At 40.6% G+C, this 22,612-nt stretch overlaps 1 protein-coding gene across 6 annotated transcripts; it reads right to left on the bottom strand.

The window, feature by feature from the left end:
* Positions 1-704: 704 nt before the first annotated feature.
* Positions 705-20,985, bottom strand: BLOC1S6 (biogenesis of lysosomal organelles complex 1 subunit 6). 6 transcript variants are annotated; one of them, XR_649085.4, is made up of 7 exons: positions 19,232-20,985; positions 14,172-14,313; positions 7,846-7,933; positions 5,505-5,591; positions 4,205-4,327; positions 3,732-3,779; positions 705-1,232 (listed from the first exon to the last, which is right to left on the bottom strand). XR_649085.4 is itself a non-coding variant. In XM_009210093.4 (6 exons), exons 1-5 carry the CDS (start codon positions 19,311-19,313, stop codon positions 4,208-4,210), a joined length of 519 nt encoding a protein of 172 aa, XP_009208357.1. In that variant the 5' UTR covers positions 19,314-20,985; the 3' UTR covers positions 3,564-3,779; positions 4,205-4,207. The 6 variants fall into 6 exon arrangements, 2 of the variants coding, with proteins under 2 accessions (XP_003900936.1, XP_009208357.1); XR_002523046.2 differs by lacking the exon at positions 705-1,232 and adding an exon at positions 3,043-3,581; XR_004185176.1 differs by having other exon boundaries at positions 3,732-4,327; positions 19,232-20,166.
* Between the last annotated feature and the right edge of the window lie 1,627 nt (positions 20,986-22,612).

The following is a 22,612-nucleotide window of genomic DNA, read 5'->3' on the forward strand; positions in this document are numbered from 1 at the left end:
AAAATATCCTTAAAAAAGAAAAAGTTAAAAATCTGACCTAAAATATTCTATAAGTTGGAAATTTTCATTTTTTATAAGTCATACATGCAGGGATCCTTTTGAAGCACTTTCTACCTATCAAACTACTAATAGTAGGTATTATTTTTGTTCTCAAAGAAAAGTGAAAAACTTTATGAAATTGGTTTGACTAGAATCTTTTCACACTATTTTTTTGCGGGGGTGGGGGATGGAGTCTTGCTCTCGCTCTGTCACCCAGGCTGGAGTGCAGTGGCGTGACCTTGGCTCACTGCAACCTCTGCCTCCCATTTCAAGTGATTCTCCTGCCTCAGCCTACTGAGTAGTAGCTGGGATTACAGGCATGCACCACAACACCCGGCTAATTTTTGTAATTTTTGTAATTTTTGTAGAGACAGGTTTTACCATGTTGGCCGCGCTGGTCTCGAACTCCTAGCCTCAAGTGATCTGCCCGCCTTGCCCTTCCAAAGCGCTGAGATTACAGGCATAAGCCACCGCGCCTCCCTTTTTTATCACCTTTCTAAAATAAATTTCATGAGTGGACCCATAATTTTGTGACACAATAGATGGAGAACATTAAGAGAAAGATAACAGGTGAGAAGAAAAGATAGTAGAATGTTTGAAATAATGTACATGAAGGGGAGTATATAGTGCTATGCACAGAAGGATGCTTGCTAAATGATATCAGATAATTCAGAGACTTTTTTTATTAAATGTGTAAAAAGCAGTTCTCATGTTACAAGCTCAAAATCAGACGAATGTATGAGGGTATATAATTGGTATATTTATAAACTGTATCACCCAAAAACTCAATGAGGACACAATCTACATTACATTCAACATTTGCATATTTACATGATATATACTGCAAAGTAAATACAAAATGAACTCCCATCATTTTAGTTCAGAACACAGGTGATATAATTTGAAAACAAAAGCAATTTTTTCAACAAAAAACAGAAGTCTCCCAAGTACCAATTCACTATTTTGTGGAAAAATACAAGACTAATTATGAGTTCCATTCCAGTTTAGTCAGTAAGATACCTTGTTTGTTTGTTTGTTTTGGTTTTAGAAACAGGGTCTCTCTCTGTCTTCCGGGCTGAAGTTCAGTGGTGCGATCAGAGTTCACTGCAGCCTTGAACTCCTGGGCTCAAAGAGTCTTCCCACCTCAGCCTCCCAAAGCACTGGGATTACAGGTGTGAGCCATCGCACTCAGTCTAGTAAGATATGTTTTTGTTACTGAAATACAGCTAAAGTTTTGGATTTTAATCACCAAAATAACAATACTTCTGGTTTACAATTGACTTTAAAATAGAGGATACTAATATATATTCATTTTCACTTTTTAAAAAATCTTCAAAACTTAAATACAATTCTGAAAGTATTTGTGCCTTGCCATTTGTTCAATAAATATGATTTGTTTTTAAATACATCACAAAAGTTCAATTAACTAACCAGAATTCTATATCTATAGCCTGTCTACTGGGGTTCAGTCTTAAGTCTGACTATCAAAAGCAGCAGCTCAGAATTTATTTCATAAAATTAATCCCAAGAGTTACTGGGTAGCTTTTAAAGTATCTCATTGCTTATAACACAACTCACTAGATAGATAGTCTATACTAGTGACTCCTGACATCAAAATTATCTGGGGAGCTTTTAAAAAAATACATGGGATCCACATCATAACTATACTAAGAATCGAGAATGTCTGTATTTTTTTTAATGTTCCCAGGTGATAATGCCATGCAGCCTAGTGTGGGAAACCCCGACCTACCACTAAGCCTGTGGTTCTCAACTTTTCAGGTGCACTGGAATCACTGAGGGAAACTTTAAACACAAAAAGCAAAGCAAAACACAGAAAAGAGCTGTGCTTCAGTAGATGGAGAGTTATGTGCAGGAATCAGCATTTTAAACAACCACGCAGTTGGTCCCAAATGACTCAGAAACACTGTACCACCTTTGTCAGATATCATATTATAATGAGTACATTCAGCAATTAGGTGACATTGTCCACAAGCCCCAATGAATCCTGTCCTAGGCAGTTTTAGCAAGTGTTTGAGGGCAACACTCAGCCTTTTCAAGTAAAATATATTTATATTCTTAAATATTAGGTCAAAGTCAACTGAATTCTGAGACCATCATTCATTAAAGAAGGCAAATGCTCTTTCCAACAATTTAAACCTTTAAACAAACCAGTTCTTAGCCCTCAACTTAAACCTAATGCTTTCTCCATCATAGTCTGATATATGTGATCAGAGGTAGTGATTCCATCTTACCAAAAATGTATTGTGGACTATAAAAGATACACATTCATACATCTTCACAGGCTCTGTACAGTCCCTATGTAATGGAGATTGGAGACCACTTGGATATTAAATAATACTGTGAAACAGTAAACAATACACTCTTGATTTTAAACAATGAAACCTCATAATATTTCCCTCAAACAATAAGTTCTTACATACAATATACAAAAAAAAAAAATTCTAGAAAACACTAAACGTATCATGCTGCCTCTTTTGTGAAGTTATTTACTAGTTTTTCACCATCCCTGTAATTATCTATAAAGTCAGTAGTTGGTGTACATCATTCCACTTCAAGAAATTTTCTGGCTTTTTTTTTTTTGAGACAGAGTCTTGCCCTGTCACCAAGGCTGGAGTGCAGTGGCGCATCTTGGCTCACTGCAACCTCTGCCTCCCGGGTTCAAGCGATTCTCCTGCCTCAGCCTCCTAAGTAGCTGGGACTACAGGTGCCCGCCACCACACCCAGCCAATTTTTGTATTTCTCGTAGAGACGGTGTTTTACCATGTTGGCCAGGATGGTCTCAATCTTTTGACCTCGTGATCCACCCACCTTGGCCTCCCAAAGTGCTGGGATCACAGGCGTGAGCCACCACGCCCTGCCTCACTTCAAGAATTTTTTTTTTTTTTTTTTGAGACGGAGTTTCACTCTGTCGCCCAGGCTGGAGTGCAGTGGCCAGATCTCAGCTCACTGCAAGCTCCGCCTCCCGGGTTTAAGCCATTCTCCTGCCTCAGCCTCCTGAGTAGGTGGGACTACAGGCGCCCGCCACCTTGCCCGGCTAGTTTTTTTGTATTTTTTAGTAGAGATGGGGTTTCACCGGGTTAGCCAGGATGGTCTCGATCTCCTGACCTCGTGATCCGCCCGTCTCGGCCTCCCAAAGTGCTGAGATTACAGGCTTGAGCCACCGCGCCCAGCCAAGAATTTTTTATAAGCACAGAAACTATATCTCAGTGTATGATAACTGTTATTATAATACTATATTGTATGATAAATATACAAGCTCATTTGAGTGTGTGATAGCTCCACCACCTCCACCAAGCTTTAGGAATAGATATAATCTACTCTGAACCCAAAAGCTGCAGAAAGCAGTGACAACGACGCTAAGAAGCAGGGAGAGTATATGGTTAGTAGAATCTATCTGGCATCTTGCTCACCTGAACTACACCTAAAGTGCTGTTATTTCTCATGCATGCACTTCTCCATTATGTTCTTCACAAACGCTCATCCCTTCTCCATAAGCCACCATGGCCAGTCCACAAACCGAACTATTTTTAATGTTCAACAGAAAAGAAAGGTAGCAACAAGTTCCTTATTTTTGTTAATTCCTTGTTTCTTATAATAAAGAGTATCACTTCCTCTCACCAAAAAGCTATAGAGCTTCTGATGAAATTCAACTGTTCAAAAGGCTCACTCACCTCTTTTCCAGGAGTAGGTGTGATTAAACAGCTGGCATTTCTTCTTAACTAAGCAATGAAAAGGCAATTACTAAAAAATCAGCATTGTATTACCAGAAAGGCAAGTCATTTCATAAAATAAGAACTGGAGAGTTTTAAATCTGTATTCATCAAGAAGCTAAAAAATTCATACTAATTTTTAACCACTTAGAGTTTTGACTCACAATAATCAAACCATTTTCCGGTTTATAAATAATTCAAGATCAAAATAATAAATTTTAAAATTAAACAAAATTTGAAAAACTTACATATAAATATCAAAAACCAAGCAACATGACGTCTGCTACTTGGAAAAAAGGCATGGAGACACAGTAATACCGGAATAAGGATTTCAACATATGACATAATGGCATAAGGCACTACCTCAACTTCAGTCTACATTAAGTCATCATAACGCAAATATGGGACAGGAGAAGAAAACACACAAACACAACTTTTCATGTCCTTTTGGCTGGTCTGGCAGTTAACTGCTTTTCTCTTTCAAACTCCTTCTCTCGTTGCTGCTCCCTTTCCAACTCTTCTTTTTGCCTCTTCTGCTGCAGTTTAAGCGCTCTTTTCTGTGTTAAAAAAAAAATTAAAAACCAAGAAAGCAATCAGGGGTTACAGGTATGGTCTAATTTGAAAATAATAGTGCTCTGCTTTGAGGTAATTCATTCACACTAATAAATTTCATCTTGGACATTTAAATTTGGGATAATTTAAGGTCCTTCTGATTCAAAAAAAATTTGTTGCTCTAAGCTGTTATTAAATGAGAACTGTAGTGCATATCCAGAGAATCTAAGCCTATCAACCCAGCTATTAGTAAAAAAGCTCAGTGTGCAGTTCAAAAAAAATGACATTTTTTAGGCTGCATGCGGTGGCTCATGTCTATAATCCTAGAACTTAGGGAGGTCGAGGCCAGGGGAGCTTGAGCTCAGGAGTTTAAGACCAGCCTCAGCAACATAGTGAGACCCTGTCTCTAATATTTCATAAACAATGACATTTTTAAAAAGAAAACAATGTACCATGAATTAATTATGCTATTGTAAATGAGGGTATAAAAGTCAAAATAAGAATACTGGCTGGGCCGGGCGCGGTGGCTCAAGCCTGTGATCCCAGCACTTTGGGAGGCCGAGACGGGCGGATCACGAGGTCAGGAAATCGAGACCATCCTGGCTAACCCGGTGAAACCTCGTCTCTACTAAAAAATACGGAAAACTGGCCGGGCGAGGGGGCGGGTGCCTATAGTGCCAGCTACTCGGGAGGCTGAGGCAGGAGAATGGCGTGAACCCGAAGGGCGGAGCTTGCAGTGAGCTGAGATCCGGCCACTGCACTCCAGTTTGGGCAACAGAGCGAGACTCCGTCTCAAAAAAAATAAAAATAAAAATAAAAGAATACTGGCTGGACACAGTGGCTCACGCCTATAATCCCAGCACTTTGGGAGGCCAAGGCGGGCGTTACCACCTGAGGTCAGGAGTTTGAGAACAGCCTGGCCAACATGACGAAACCACGTCTCTACTAAAAATACAAAAATTAGGTCGGTGTGGTGGCGGCTGCCTGTAATCCCAGCTACTTCGGGGGCTGAGGCAGGAGAATCACTTGAACCCAGGAGGCAGAGGTTGCAGTGAGCCGAGATCGCACCATTGCACTCCGGCCTGGGCAGCAAGAGCAAAATTCTGTCTCAAAAAAAAAAAAAAAACACACAACAATTAAACCTCTACTTTTGTAAAGAATGTGAAAGAATTTTCAACTCACTTTTAACTTTGATGTTTTTTCATGAAGCATCAGCATCTCTTTTCTTATATTCACCAACTTGGCATGATAGTGTTTAGCCTCAGCAAACTTAACGTGGAAAAATAAATGAAAAGTCAAGTTAAAATAGACTAAAATATCAAAATGAATAAATAAGTCAATATATAAATGACAGTTCGTGCTTCCTAAATTGGTCAAAATTTTTACAGCCTTATCTCAACATTTTAATTCCAAAATAAAGATTTCCTTATATCATTAGTAGGATTTGAAAGACATTTGATTTAGTTCAGATAGACAAAAGTATTACTAAATATAAAATAGACATATTAAGATGGGAATAGACAATATTTTGCTTTAAAAACATGTAATTATAAAATTTCAGATAAGACTATCTAACAATGCTATCAGTTTCATTTAAAAGTAAAGCATTCTCTCTGCCTTTACAAGAGAGAGACTGAGCCAGAGCACATGAAATAGTTGAAGTGTCTGCCCATATGGAAAACCCAAGCTGTGGCCACGGAGCCCTGAACAGAGAAGACTGTGGACAAGTTTAATCCTATTCCTTGGGCTCTTTTAGTCAGATTAAGCAGAATGATCTCTGTGAGGACACTTTCATTCTCAAGGAATTGTAAGTACAGACTTTACAACTCAGCCAACCTGCATAATCTAAAATGAAGTCTTATGTCAGGAGAAGATGGGAGGATAATGCAAGCCTAGAGATGTCACAGAGAAGGAGAAAAGCACCCTATTTTCAGACAAGGTTACAGAAAGAGAAGAAATGAAGGAAATGTCAGTAGAGAGATTCACAGCCTTAATGTAGCTGCAAGTAAAGTCACTGTCTGATTATCTCAGAAGTTACAGTCCCTTTTTACATATCCTGGGCCTTCCAGTTTTCAGTTCCCAGATGATAATAAAAACTACTCTTGACTAAGAGAAGAAAAAAGAGGAAGACTCCATCCTGCCCCTTCAGACCAAAGCAACAGTATTACATCTGCTTGGTTAATTCATTCAACATTCATTCATTCAACAAATATTCCTTCTGTTGCAACAGGATCTCAGTGGGGAACACAAAAGTAGGTCAGTGTAGCCTTGCCCACCTCCCTCACAAGAAACCAGGAACTACCGGGCAGATGACTCTGTATTTACTTCCGCAGGCCTCTGTCTAATGCCAGAGAATATGAATTTTGTTTTTAATTGTTATAAATGGAAAACATTAGTAAACCATCTTTGTCCAAAGAAAAGTCCATTTTTTGAGGTATGCATGAATGGCTACAGTCATGCAAACCCAGCTTCTTTTCTTCTTAATAGAGATGGGGTCTTGCTATGTTGGCCGGGTTGGTCCTAAACACCAGGCCTCAAGCCACCCTCCTACTTCAGCCTCCCAAAGTGCTGGGATTACAGTCATAAGTCACCATGCCCTGCCCACAAACGAAACTATTTTTAATGTTCATCAGAAAATAAAGGTAGCAACAAGTTCCCTTTTTGTTAATTCCTTGTTTCTTATAATAAAGAGTATCACTTCCTCTCATCAAAAAGCTATAAAACTTCTGATGAAATTTAACTGTTCAACTATTTATATTGAAAGCTATAATTGATCGTTCTCAAAGTGTCCACTTCAGCTTATGGCATTAATTTATTATAGTATTATGGATATGCCATATAATTAAATAAAATGCTAATTTAAGAAACCATGTAATTGGTAAAGAGAAATACACTTTCTTTAAAGAAAAAAAAATGGTGCCCCAAAGGTTCTTTACTTCCAGTTAGTTTTGTTTTTTGTGTTTTTTTTTTTGAAACAGGGTCTCCCTTTGTCACCCAGGCTGGAGTACAGTGGCACAATCACAGCTCACTTGTGGCCTTGACCTCCTAGGCTCAAGCAATCCTTCTACCTCAGCTCCTGGAATAGCTGAGACCACAGGCATTTGACACCATGCCGGGCTATTTTTTTAAATTACTTTTTGTAGAGATGGGTTCTCACTATGTTGCCCAGGCTGGTCTTGAACTGCTAGGCTCAAGCAATCCTCCAGCCTCAGCCTCCCAAAGTGCTGGGATTACAGGCATGAGCCGTTGTGCCCAGTCTCAGTCCTCTTTTCTAAGTCTTCAATTATGAGCAGGTCTATTCCAAATGCACAAATAAGTTCAACTTCTACAAATTACTACAATTTCTAAATTACTACAACTACTAAATTTCGTAGTTGAATTACTACAAATTCAACATTTGAAAGATAACAATTCAACACAATAGAAGTTCAATCAAGGTTTCTTGTTAAAAAGACAAATTCTAAACTTAAAATCTAGCTATTGCTAAGATGTCATTAAGTTACATCAACTAAATCATACTTACCAAAGCATTAATATCCAACATAGAATGACATTCTTTAAATTTTGAAATCTCTTGTTCCAGTGTGTCTAACAATACAACTTGGTTCTGTCTGAAACAAAAACACACAGCCAAGACAAACTCTACATATTTAAAATACTGGCCCATTAAAAGGAATCATATTCATCTTGGTTAATCGTAACAGAAATTAAGTAGGAAACATATTAACTCTCCAAGGTTTATTTAATATAGAATAGGATTTTTCAAAATAATATTCTAAAGCCACATTCTGATAACTTACTGTGTCTTTTATTCTTGCTTCAATTTCTAATAACTAAAATAATCCAATCATTTAAAAGTATTTTATTAACTGTTACTTTTAACAACTCTCTGTATTATTCCAAAAAAGAAGTTTTTTGTAGTATTTTGCCCAATAAATTCAATGTTTTGTATATCTTAAAATTGCAACATTCCCATAAAGGAAATGAGGAACAATAGTTTTCAGATTAGAGTTGAGAAAGATGCAGTATCAAGGGATAGTAAGTCAAAAAGGATAATTAAGCAGCAAGATGAAAAAAGCATAGGACTGGAAATCATAGCTTTCCCCAGCCAACAGCCAGTTATGTGATCTCAGAAATTCAGTTTATTTCTCTGGCCTAAATCTCCTCTTTTACAAAGTGAGAAGGTCAGACCAGATAATTTCTAATGTTTCTCTTTAAAATTAGGATTCAAAACTCATTGAGGAAGAGAAGCCAACTTCCTTGATATTTCTTTCCACATCAATCAATGTTAGGATCACAGGAATAAGTGACATTAAAAGGGTCACCTACCTGAATATTTTAAAGAATGCTACAAAGAAAAATATGATGTGATTTGCTTGTAAAACTGTGCTATCTAGAGAATAATGATAAAAAAAGAAATAGCAACGAAGAAGCTGACGGCAATTACAACATCTCTACTATCCAGCACTGAGTCTGGCATACCCTAGAGGTCATAAATTTGTCTCTTGGCCAGACACAATGGTTCATGCCTATAATCCCAGCATTTTGGGAGGCCAAGGAAGGAGGATTGCTTGAAGCCAGGAATTTGAGACCAGCACGGACAACAAAGCGAGACCCTCTACAAAAACTAAAAAAAAAAAAAAAAATTAGCTGGGTGTGGTGGCACACACCTGTGGTCCGAGCTACTTGGGAGGCTGAGGCAGAAGGATTGCTTGAACCCAGGAGTTAGAAGCTGCAGTGAGTTATAATCACATCACTGTACTACAGCCCATGTGACAGAGTGAGACCCCGTCTCTACAAATATAAATAAATAAATAAATAAATAAATAAATAAATAACTTTGTCCCTCCAGCTTGGACTAGAGATCACAGAAAGTGAAATACAGAATGGATGAGAGGAAAACCCAGCAAGTCAACCATCCGAGATAAGTAGAACAGCAAAAATAGGCTGTTAGAACTAGAAAACAATAGAAGGGGGAAAACAAAAAAATCAATGAAACGAAAAGATCGTTCTTTAAAAGATCAATAAAATTGATAAACCTCTAGTGAGACAATCGAGAAAAAAAAAGACCCAAAGTATTAGTATTATTCATGAAAGAGCAATAATCAGCACTGATCCCAAGACATTAAAAGGATAATAAATGAATACTTTCAACAATTCGGTGCTCATAAACGTGGTAATGTGGATGGAATGGACTAATTCTTTGAAAGATACAAACTACCAAAACTTATACAAGGAGAAACAGAAAGTTTATATAAGCCTATATTTATCAGACAAATTCAATCAGTAAGTAATAACCTTCAAAAAAGGACAGTGCCAGGACCAAATGGCTTCACTGGTAATTTTTACCAAACATTTAAGGAAGAAATGATACCAATTCCCCACAGTCTCTTCCAGAAAATACATCAGCCCTCCTTTATCTGCAGTTTTGCTTTCTTCAGTTTGAAGAGGGGTCTCACAATTCCTATTCAACATCATACGTTAAGTCCAAACTAATACAGTAAGACGAGAAAAAGAAATAAAAGATATACAAACTGAGAAGAAAGAAATAATACTGTCTTTGTTCCCAGATGATTTCCTAGTGGGAATTCCCAAAGATTCAACAAGAAACCTCCTGAAACTAATATGCAAGTATAGTAAGATTTCAGGATACAAGGTTAATATACAGAAGTCAATTTCTTTCCTGTGTACCAGCAATTAATTTGAAATTTTAAAACAATACCATTTATAGTAGTTCTGCATCCCCAGTGAAATACTGTGGTACAAATATAACAAAATATGTACAGGATCTAAATGTAAAAATTATAAAACTCTAACGAAAAATATCAAAGAAAATCTAAATAATAGAGAGACATTCCAAGTACATAGATTAAAAGACTCAACTGTTGTTGTTCAGATAGGGTCTGACTCTGTCATCCAGGTTGGACTGCAGTGGCATGATCATCATTCACTGCAGCCTAGAACTCCTGGTTCAAGGGATCCTCTGCCTCAGCCTCCCAAGTAGCTATCACTACAGGTGTACACCACCATGCCAGGTTGACTTTTTAAATATTTTTGTAGAGACAGGGTCTCATTACATTACCCAGGCTGGTCTCCAACTCCTGGCCTCAAGAGATCCTTCTGCCCCAGGCTCCCAAAGTGCTTGGATTACCAGTGTCAACCACCACGCCCAGCCCATCAATATTTTTTAAGATGTAAATTCTTCTCAACTTGATCTAAGGATTCAATGCAATGCCAATCAAAATCCCAGCAAGTTATTGTATAGATATCAACAAACTGTTTGAAAGTTCATATGGAAAGGCAAAGACATAGAAAAGCCAATATAATATTGAAGAACAAAACTGGAAGACTCACAGTACCCAATTTCAATACTTACTATAAAGCTACAGAAATCTGGCCAGGCACCGTGACTCACTCCTGTAATCCCAGCACTTTGGGAGCCCAAGGCGGGTGATCACCTGAGGTCAGGAGTTCAAGATCAGCCTGGCCAACACGGTGAAACCCCATCTCTACGAAAAATACAAAAATTAGCCCAGTGTGGTGGCACACACCTGTCACTCCAGCTACTTGGGAGGCTGAGGTGCAAGAATCAACCTCCCAGAGGCAGAGGTTGCAGTGAGCTGAGATCGTGCCACTGCATTTCAGCCCAGGCAACAGAGTGAGACCCTGTCTCAAAAAAAAAAAAAAAAAAAAAACCACAGTAACAACAAAAAGCTACAGAAATCAAGACAGCATGGTACTGGCAAAAGAACAAACATATTGATCAATGGAACAGACCAAAAACCCTTAAATAAATCTACACAGAAACAATCAACTTCTCTTTGACAAAGTTGCAAAGGCAATGCAGTGGAGAAAGGATAGTCTTTTCAACAAATAGTGGCTGGGTACAGTGGCTCATACTTGTAATCCCAGCACTTTGGGAGGCCAAGGCAGGAGGATCACTTGAGCCTAGGAATTCAAGACCAGCCAGGGCAACATGGTGAAACCTTGTCTCTACAAAAAATACAAAAATTGGCCAGGTGTGGTGCTGTGCACCTGTAGTCCCAGCTACTTGGGAGGCTGAGATGGGAGGATCACTGAGCCAGGAAATCAAGGCTGCAGTGAGCTGAGGCTGTGCCACTGCACTCCAGCCTGGGCAACACAGTGAGACCCTGTCTCAAACAACAACAACAACAAATAGTGCTGAAGCAACTGGCTATCCATGCGCAAAGAAATGAATCTATTAATAAACACAGACCTTACAGCCTCCATAAAAACTCAAAATAGGCTGGGTGCGGTGGTTCACGCCTGCAATCCCAACACTTTGGGAGGCCAAGGCGGGCGGATCACCTGAGGTCCAAGACCAGCCTGACCAACATGGAGAAATCCCATCTCCACTAAAAGTACAAAAAGTAGACAGGCGTGGTGGCGCACGCCTGTAATCCCAGCAGCTCAGGAGGCTGAGGCAGGAGAATCGCTTGAACCCAGGTTGCACATGTTGCGGTGAGATGAGATCGCGCTATTGTACTGCAGCCTGGGCAACAAGAGCGAAACTCCGTCTCAAAACAAAAAAAAAAAACTAACTCAAAATAAATCACAGGTCTAAAAGTAAAATGCAAAACTAGAACTTCTAGAAGAAAACACAGGAAAAAATCTAGGTGACCTTGGTTTGGTGATGACTTTTTAGATACAATACCAAAAGCACAATTCATAAAAGAAAAAACTGATTTAATTTTTTCTTATTTATTAAATAAATTTATTAAAATTAAAAACTCCTGCTCTGCCAAAGACACTGTAAAGAGAGTAATAAGACAAACCACAGTCTTGGAGAAAATATTTGCAAAACTCATAAAGGACTCATATCAAAAATATACAAAGAACTCTTAAAACTCAACGATAAGAAAAATAATCCAATTTTAAAATAAGCAAAAGATCTGAACAGACATCTGTTATCTAACAAAGAATTTGTCTGATCTTTGTCCCAGGTTTCTGGCACAGAGCTTCTAAAATCCTTGGAATTTTCCAAGTGACAAAAGTGTCTTTGTTATCCATGAGCTCCCCGGATCACACGTGAGTTTACACTAATAAAGTGACTCATGATGGGCCCCTAGAGCTTCGAGATGGGAGGCTAATGAAAAATAACAAAGAACATCTAAATAATAGAGACATTCCAAGTACATAGATTAAAAGACTGAATTTTTGTTGTGGAGATACGGTCTCACTCAGTCACCCAGGCTAGGGAGCAGTGGCGTGACCACAGTTCACTGCAGGCTCGAACGCCAAGCTGCTGAACACACTGATGTGCTGGCAGCAGGGGTTTCCTCTCACTGGGAGAGGAAACAGAAGTTTTGTGTTCAGGAACCTCCCAGGCAGTACCCTGTGTATCTCTTCATTGGCTAGTCCTGATCTGTACCCTTTCTAATAAAACTGTAATTTTAAGTATAGTGCTTTCCTGACCCGTAAGTCTGGCCACTCTCAAAGAAGGTTCCAGAGAATGTGGCTGGGCACAGTGGCTCACACCTGTAATCCTAGCACTTTGGGAGGCCAAGGTGGGCAGATCAGTTGAGGTCGGGAGTTCAAAACCAGCCTGGCCAACATGGTGAAACCCGTCTCTACTAAAAATACAAAAAAAAATAGCTGGGTGCGATGGTGCGCCACTTGTAATCCCATCTACTTGGGAGGCTGAGGCAAGAGAATCTCTTGAACCCAGGAGGCGGAGGTTGCAGTGAGCCGAGATCCTTTCATATGCATTTAGCACCTTAACACCAAGGATTATAACATTACTTATAATTATAAAATTAGCACAGTTATTATTCCTCTCCTTTTGCCCTAATAAAGGCCTCTTAAGTAAGTTTTCAAAGGGTAGGTCTCAGAGCAGCAGCAGTTCGTGGCCAGTGTAAAGATGACCACCACAGAAAGAAATGACAGGCCAGCCTGGGCTATCCAGAGAGGCTCTGACCCAGGAGGAGGCAGAAGCTGAGTCTGTTGTCTGTGGATGGGAGCTGATAAAGCCTGAGTATATGTTTTTGTATACTGATCCCACTCTATGGGTTCTGTTCTATCTTATCCGTTTTCTTAACATAACCTCCAATCTTTTTTTTTTCTTTTTTTTTTTGTGAGACGGAGTCTCGCTCTGTTGCCCAGGCTGGAGTACAGTGGCATGATCTCGGCTCACTGCAAGCTCCCCATCGCGGGTTCACACCATTCTCTGCCTCAGCCTCCCGAGCAGCTGGGACCAGAGGCGCCCATCAACACGCCCGGCTAATTTTTTGTATTTTTAGTAGAGACAGAGTCTCACTGTGTTAGCCAGGATGGTCTCAATCTCCTTACCTCGTGATCCACCCACCTTGATCTCCCAAAGTGCTGGGATTACAGGCATGAGCCACCACGCCCGGCCCCATCTTTACTTACTAGTAAAGTTATCTACTGGGAATGAAACAGATCATCTCAGGAAAGATACTTACAGATCTTTGGCAACTCATTTGAACTAGCAACTGAAAACAAGTGTGACTTTTATGGGGGCAGTTTTTCAGCTCTACTCGGAAACAGGTATATATCCACCTGAACAATCCCCAACAGGTTAATACTTTAATAAAATAATGATAAAACACCAAACCTAATCACAGAGGCTAGGTAAGATTTAGGAGGACTTCTCAGAAGAGATCAAACACCCTAGGAGTATTCATTTCACTTTTTACATTTAGAATACTACGTACTCCTCTATTCCCATCTGCTATCAATAAAGATATAGACATACTCAATTATAATTCCATGTTAAAAAATATTATGTCTTAACACAGTATACAAGTATACAAATTATGACTATGCCACAGAGGAAATTAGTGTATATCTGGTTTTTTATTAGCTTACGTGAGTTCCTGGAGGGCTTGTTTTGATCTCTGCAGATCTGGCAAATAATGAGAAAGCAATCCTTCTGCCAGTTGCTCCACAGCTTTGTCTTCTATAGTCAAGTCCTCTATTAACCCTTCATCTGGAGAAGTGTCACTTAAACCTGTCCCCAGCAAAAATCAAATTTAGGAACTTTTTATTTATTTTATTTATTTATTTATGTATTTATTTTTTAGGCTAGTCAACTGAAGCAGTGGGATTAGAGAAGGAACAAAGAAATCTGTAACTGGTTGTGATCAATTAGTTGTAAACACCACTGCACTCTGACCAGTCGGAACCTTTCAAATTGACACAGCTAATAAAAGGAGGCTGGGGAGTAGCAGGTAGAAAGGAAGCCCACAAATGGGGCTCAGAGCACACACACACACACTCCCAACCACAGGTATCCTTCTTTTCTTTTTAAACTTTTATCTCTGAGCTTCCTCTAAAAAATGAGTTATGAATGCTCAAAATATGTTTTTAAGTTACTACTATAAGGTAAAGCCTATGATAAATGAACATTTACACAAAATTCTGTATCTTTATATATTTTTCAGGGCAGAGGACTTATAGTTGTCACAGGATTATCAAAGGAGTCTGAAGGCCAGGAGCAGTGGCTCACACCTGTAATCCTAGCACTTTGGGAGGCCAAGGGAGGAGAATTGCTTGAGCCCAGAATGGCTGGGCATGGTGGCACACACCTGTGGTCCCAGCTATTCAGGAGGCTGAGGTGGGAGGGTAACTTGAGCCCAGAAGTTCATAGCTGCAGCGAGCTATGATCACACCACTGCACTCCAGCCTGGGCAACAGAGTGAGACCCTGTCTCAAAAAAATAAATAAATATAAAAATAAAAATAAAATAAAGGAGACTGAGGCCAAAACGTGGGTAACAGTCACTGAACTAAAGCATTCTTGCTTTCAAAAGCATGAAAAAATTATATAAACAGAAATGCAATGCCTAAAAAAAGTATGTTTTCAATTCTGTGGAAACAAAACTATAGGTCAACATTGATTTTGCATATAGTTTGATGTGTTATTTACATGTAAAAGGGGGGTTGCTGTGTTATTTGTTAGGGAGGAAAAGAGGGATTTTCTCAGAATTTCTTCTCTCTTAAGATTCAGCACCTTAATTTACCCTAGAAAATAGTGTATAATCATAGTCTTGTGTATAAATCTAGACCTGATGCTGGGATCAGTGCCTCATCACTTTCCTTTGAATAATAAAAGTGTAAGCATTGTGCCAGGTATTCAAAAACATCTAAGATGAATAACTATCAATCACCATTCCTACCAAGAAAAATACAATTTCTAAATAGGGTTTAATGGTTTGTAAGATGGAATCACTGATTTATAATCAGAGAAAAAAAAGTAAGATAGTCACTTTACTAAAATTATACACTAAAATTATGATTAATATTAAACTCTGAAACATCTCCAATTATAGTCTAGTAACCATCAGTAACATCAAATTAGATCACTCTACAGAATACAGTTATCACAACACATTACTTGTGACACATTTCTAAGTATAATTTGTACCACAGATTTAAATTTTGGCAAAACTGAGAAAAACAGGCTCGGCACAGTGGCTCACGCCTGTAATCCCAGCACTCTCGGAGGCTGAGGTGGGCGGATCACTTGAGGTCAGGAGTTTGAGACCAGCCTGGCCAACATGGTGAAACTCCATCTCTACTAAAAATACAAAAATTTCCCGGGCGTAGTGTTGTATGCCTGTAATCTCAGCTACTCGAGAGGCTAAGGCACAAGAATTGCTTGAACCTGGGAGGCGGAGGCTGTAGTGTGCCAAGATCGTGCCACTACACTCCAGCCTGCGTGACAGAGCAAGACTCTGCCTCAAAAAAAAAAAAAAAAAAAGATTGAGGAAAACAACATGCTATCATATTCAAAGTAAACTTTTTGAAAATCAAAATAAAATTATGTAATTTTTATTTTAACCCTAAGAAACACATGAACAAACAATGGACTTCTCAAAGTTGCAAGGCAACATTCAAATAGGTAAGAGTTAACTAGAAACTGAAGCACTCCACATATAAAATAAAAATACAAAAACCAACAAAAGAAAAAAATCTATATATATACATATATAGAGAGAGAGAGAGAGAAAAGTGAAGCACTTAGGGATATTAATGTACCAACTGTATAGGAAGTGAATAAATTATATCCACCAATTATGCCATTGCTTAAGGCTTGATGACAATAACAATGCAATCAGCAACTTTAAGTATTAATAAATATAGAAAACAATTTTCAGGCCGGGCGCGGTGGCTCACGCTTGTAATCCCAGCACTTTGGGAGGCCGAGGCAGGTGGATCACCTGAGGTCGGGAGTTCAAGACCAGCCTGACCAACATGGAGAAACTCTGTCTCTACTAAAAATACAAATTAGCCGGGGTGGTGGCACATGCCTGTAATCCCACCTACTCGGGAGGCTGAGGCAGGAGAATCGCTTGAACCTGGGAGGCAGAGGTTGCGGTGAGCCGAGATCGCGCCATTGCACTCCAGCTTGGGCAAAAAGAGTGAAACTCTGTCTCAAAAAAAAAAAAAAAAAAAAAAAGAAAACAATTTTCTTAATGTTTTATGAAAGGAACACCCCAAAAAAGGACATTTCAACTTTAAGGAATAACAACTAATTCACTTCACTTAAAATATATTCATACATTTTAACTCACAAACCCTCCTCCCACACCAATGTTCTGGTTAATGAGTCTCAGTTACTCATGTTTTTTGTTTGTTTGTTTGTTTTGTTTTGTTTTCCTCTCTTTTACCCTCTGCTTCTAATGGTTAAGAAGCTACTCATGTTTTTATATATATTTAATTACTAAGTTCAAGGTGCTTTATTGTGGGAGAGTAAAGAAGAAGAAAGGGAGAGTCCTTACTCTATTCATACAAGAAAGGTTTGCTGAACATCTATATTATGTACTAGGTTGTGAGGCTACAACAATAAATAAGGCAAGTCCCCTTCCCTGGAAGGGCACAATACGATGAATCACAGAAATGAGAAGTGCCATTAGAGAAACAGAAAATGTTATGAAAATTCAGGGGAGAGCGACTTTCATTAGGGAAGTCTAAGAAAAATTCTAAAGGAAGTGTGGACATTGAGCTAAAGCTCAAAGAATGGATGGAGTTTTCATTTCTCTTTGTCTATTTGAGTGTTACTCACTGTAAAAACTTAAAACGCTACAGAGGGAGGCACAAACTGAAAAGTAAAAATACTCCTTCTTACTCCAGCAGGAGCTACTCTGGAGTTTCTCACAGAGCCTTCCAGAAATTGTCTTTGCATGCCTATGCATACATTGTTTTTTATCACAAACAAAATATTACTCATACCATTCTGCAACTTTTCAAACATGCATTGTAGGTATCTTTCCATACCAACATATAGGGATCTACTACATTCTTTTTAACAGAACGGAATTCTACCATAGTTTGTTTAACCAGTCCCCCATAGATGGATTATTTAGGTTATTTTCACTTTTTGCTATTTCAAACAATGCTGCAGTGAGCTTCCCTGTTTATCTGTATATTTGTGTCACTTTCTGTAGTATAAATTCTTAGAAGTAGACTGTTGGGACAAAGAGTTTATGCATTTTTTAAATAGACATTGCCAAACTGCCCTCCTAAGAAACTGGCACCAATTTGCACTCCCACCAACAATCTGTGAGGACTGTTTCCAAATGGGGAAGAAATCCGTGGCAGGAGTGGAATGGATGCAATACGGGTAAAGAAGGCAGCATGAGGAAAGGCTGGAATACAATATAGGCTTCTTCTGGAGACGCATGGAGCATATGCAGCATAGCAATAGCGAGCTTATTTAAGACCATGTGGAAGGTCAGTAAGGGCCTCTAACTGCCAAGTTAACGGTTTGGAGCTTTGTTAATAAGTAGTGAGGAGCTATTTAAGGTTTCTGAGTACAGGAATGACATGACTTGATGTGATAGCAGTGGGACAGATGCGTTGAAAGAGTAAGACTGGAGGTGGACTAGCCTTTCAACGGCTGTTTTAAGGGTGAAATTACAAGGAGATGGAATTGTATAGGAGAATCCCTTAGAGGTGGAAGGAGAGAAAGGAAAAAGTCCAGAGCATTTTCAAAGTTTCAAGTCAGAGTAACCTACCACCATTAACAGGATGAGACACGTTTTCATTTATGTACCTGCCTTGCTGTGAGATTAGTGCAAAACAGCCACGTCAAAGTATCCAGCTAGCAGATGGAGAAGCACACAAGAGTAAAGAGAGGCCCAAGTTTCAAATACATACAAGGAAGTCACATTTATAGAAGCGACTTATGAAAGTGTGAAGAGATCTTTGAGGAAAAGCATGAACAGGAAAGTGCTGAGAGCACTATTTGGGGGTAACCCCTATATTTCTGAAACAGGAGGTAAAAGAAAAAGCATATCCAAAGCCCTGCAGCCTTTCTCATCTAGGGCCTCATCTGAATCAAAGAACACAGAAAATGCTCTGAGTGACCATTTTCTCACTTCTCCCAAGGATGGTACATAAATAGTACCATTTTGGGTGCACAGCAAGTTTATTCATTCCATTCAATGGATGCCTTAGGGCATTAGAGCTTAAATCCCTCCTGGAACTCGGTCGAGAAGACTGCTGCAGGAATAGGGATGAAGCAATTATCACCAAGCTGACCACGCATTTCATGAGTGGTCAATATTATAGGATACGTCACCTCTCTGAATTATAAGCTGATCATCTTTCTGGTAAATCCATCCCCCACCACTGCCGTATGAAAAATAACTAATGACGTATCCGAGTCAGAAACTCAGAATGGCTTCACCATCAACCGCCTCCAATTGCAGCCCAATACAAAGCTTGCCCTCGGGACTTCAGTTCCGCCCATTGCGCTGGGTAGAGGGGCCAGCGCGGTTCCCCATTTCTGCACTAGGGGCAGAGCCCGGGGGCCGTAGCTGCCAAAAGCCGCCTACTCCCTCACGGTTTCTCCGGATCCTACCCATTCCGGTCCCGGCCCCTCACACCCAGCCCGGGCCGCGCTTCCTACCCGACAGTACGTACCAGGGGTCGGCTCCCCGGCCTCCAGGCAGTAGGGTGGCCGTGTCAGGGCCCCGTCCGGAGACGACGGCCCAGGGACACTCATGTCCCTCCAGCTGGGAACAGAGAGAAGGGGCAAACGTGTGGCCCGTCAGAAGCAAGGAGGCACCTAACGACTCGTGTCTGGCCGGACAGAAGAGATTGTCGCACCCGGAAGTGACGGAAGCGAAAAACTGCAGGCTTCGGTCACGCGCTCGAGAGTTGGCTCTGCCCCAAGGCGTTGTGGGGACCCCGCGCTGATGTCGTCGTCTGGCCCCGGACGCAGTGTCAACGGACTCAGCAGAGCGGGGCTCGAGGCCCTGCGACCCGATTGGTGGGAGCTGAGGGAGGACGGTGGCGGGTTTGGGCTGCTCACCGGGTGGGTCACGAAGACCGGAAGAGCGTTGTCTTTGTTGGACGCGGGCGAGCTGTCAGGCTTTGTTCACTGAAGCTAGGGAGAAAACAGGACTTTCAGCCTTCACGCGGGACAGCTTTTTAGTGTTATCTCCCTGTTTAGGGAAAAACTTAAGAACAGGGAGTGCGCGCTTTCCCTGCGGTTTGGACCATTAAAAAATTCGGATGCCTAGGTGTCTGCGAGCCTCAGCCTTGCTAACTACGGTTTTGCCACTATTCCGGTCTCCCCTTGTTAAGTGTAGATGAAAGATTTAAGCGCTCCGTTGCAGCAGCTACTGAACAAATTCGACCAAATTATCAGAAACTGCACTTGCTGAGATCCTGTGGAATGATCTCATGAATTCTGTTGGAAAACACTTAGAAAAGGGCATATAGGCAGCTTTGGACCAAAGAAAACGATTTAGCTTTGCCACCTCTAGCTTATACCCTCTCATCTCAACTGTAATGGTGGCCTCCTGATGTTGCTCCCCAACTATGCCTGTTCAGTTTTCTCAGCTGCAAGCAAAGCTTACTTCAAAAAAATAAGAATTTGCAAGCCTCAGAAACGAGCACTGGCTCCCCATTGCCCTTATCAGTGTATTCACACCCTTTTCTCTTTGGGCCTCTTTTCCTCTTAGTATTAGCTCCTCCTTATTACCCATGGTAGGCAGAATAATAGCCCCTCAAAGATGTCCACAGCCTAAACACCAGAAGCTGTGAATGTGTTAGCTTGCATAGCAAATGGGAATTAAGGTTGTTAATTACCTGGTGTTGAAATAGGTTATCTTGGAATCGCTTTAACCAGGGAGGCAGAGGTTGCAGTGAGCTCCACTGCACTCCAGCCTGGGCGACAGGGCGAGACTCCATCTCAAAAAAAAAAAAACATTATCCTGGATTGTTCCAGCGAGCCAATTGTAATCATAAGGGCCTCCAAAACTGCAAAAGAGAGTCAAGAATGACAAGTAACTATGAAGAATGATTAGAGAGATACAACATTGTTGGCTTTGAATATAGAGGAAGGGAGTCTCCAGCATTGTGGGTGACCTCCAGAAGCTGGAACTGACAAGGAAACATTCCCCCGAAGCCTCTCTAATGCTCTGATGACACCCTGATTTTATCCTCATGCGATCATTGTTGGACTTCTGACCAACAGAACTGTGAAATAATCTATGTCTTAAGTTTGTGATAACTTGTTATAACACCAATAACAATACTACCCTTCAAGACATTCTTTATTCCATCTGAGCATTCTCCTAAAATTATACCCTTTCATGTCTGCAGTGCTCTTGCTTGTGCTTCAACATGAAATATTCTATTCTTTTGTAAACCAAAAATAAAATTCTAAACCCCACAACTGACTGATGGACCCCCTGCCCCCCCACCTCTTGGCCAAGGGCATTCCAAAGTAAACCTGAAAATCTAGTTTTTCCATCATCTAGATGGAAGTGGGGATTGGGGGTTAGTGGGGGGGGGGGGGGGGGGGGGGGGGGGGGGGGGGGGGGGATGGGTCGGGCATGCCTCATTACACCCCCCCTCCCTTTGGAATTCAGGCTCAGCTGAACAGCAGTCACATGAAAACACATCTTAAGACTGCCAGAAAAGACTTTTTCTAGCTTTTCTAGACTTTTATTTTTGACACCAAGCCAGCCTGACTCTAGTATAGCATCACGACAGATAGCAGGCCCTGAAAGAAATTGAATTATTTAACCCCAGAATATATTTCTTTGACATATTTTAAAATGGCCCTGCAAAGCTGTATCTTGTGGTGGGAAACCTACAGTCTGTAGAAAAAGCCCTGTTCCTTTCCAGGTGTTTTCCCTTACCCGGGAGAGAATTAACCAAGTCTGGCACCTTTTTAGGTCTGATAAGAGCTCTACCTGAGGCTTCATCTGCATGATAAAACCTTGATCTCAGCCGGGCTTGGTAGCTCACGCCTGTAATCCCAGCACTTTGGGAGACCAAGGCGAGTGAATCACCTGAGGTCAGGAGTTCGAGACCAGCCTGACCAACATGGTGACTGAAACCCTGTCTCTGCTAAAAATACAAAAAAAAAAAAAGCCGGGCATGGTGGCGGGTGCCTGTAATCCCAGCTTCTCGGGAAGCTGAGGCAGGAGAATCACTTGAACGTGTGAGGCAGAGGTTCCAGTGAGCCAGGATCACACCATTGCACTCCAGCCTGGGCAACAAGAGTGAAATTCTGTCTCAAAAAAAAAAAACCACCTTGGTCTCCACAACCCCTTATCTTAACCCAGACATTCTGTTGACTCCAGGTCTTTAGATAATAACTTAAGTCTTTTTTGTTTGTTTATTTCCTAATGTAAAGTCTCCCTATGTTGCCCAGGCTGCTCTGAAACTCTTGGCCTCAGACAGTCCTCTCACCTCAGCCTCCCAAAGCACTGGGATTACAGGCGTGAGCCACCACACCAGCCTGATAATCTTTCAATTGACTGTGACCCTGGAGTCTCTGCTTCCAGGTGTCCCGCCTTTCAAGACCAAGCCAATGTATATCTTACGTGTTATGATGAATGTCTTAGGTCTTCCTAAAGTATATAAAACTACACTGTAGTCTCGTCAGAGGCATTTGAACCAGAGCAACTCCATCTTGAATAGGGGCTGGGTAAAATGAGGCTGAGACCTACTGGGCTGCATCCCCAGGAGGTTAGGCATTCTTAGTCACAGGATGAGATAGGAGATCGGCACAAGATACAGGTCACAAAGACCTTGCAGTAAAGAAGCCAGCCAAATCCCACCAAAACCAAGATGGTGCCAAAAGTGACCTCTGGTCATCCTCACTGCTCGTTATTTGCTAATTATAATGCATTAGCATGCTAAAAGACACACCCACCAGCACCATGACAGTTTACAAATGCCATGGCAACATCAGGAAGTTACCCTATATGGTCTAAAAAGGAGAATAATCCTCAGTTCCAGAAATTGCCCACCCCTTTTCTGGAAAACTCGTGAATAATCCAC

The sequence above is a fragment of the Papio anubis genome, chromosome 7, assembly GCF_008728515.1.
Source record: "Papio anubis isolate 15944 chromosome 7, Panubis1.0, whole genome shotgun sequence".
Taxonomy (NCBI): Eukaryota; Metazoa; Chordata; class Mammalia; order Primates; family Cercopithecidae; genus Papio; species Papio anubis.

Excerpts from the sequence above, each read along its gene's own strand:
- BLOC1S6 (XM_003900887.5), bottom strand. The coding sequence starts at position 19,313 with ATGAGTGTCCCTGGGCCGTCGTCTCCGGACGGGGCCCTGACACGGCCA. Across the intron at positions 14,314-19,231 it reads GGCCGGGGAGCCGACCCCTG|GTTTAAGTGACACTTCTCCA; the intron begins GTACGTACTGTC and ends TGCTGGGGACAG. Across the intron at positions 5,592-7,845 it reads TGTTGGATATTAATGCTTTG|TTTGCTGAGGCTAAACACTA; the intron begins GTAAGTATGATT and ends TTCCACGTTAAG.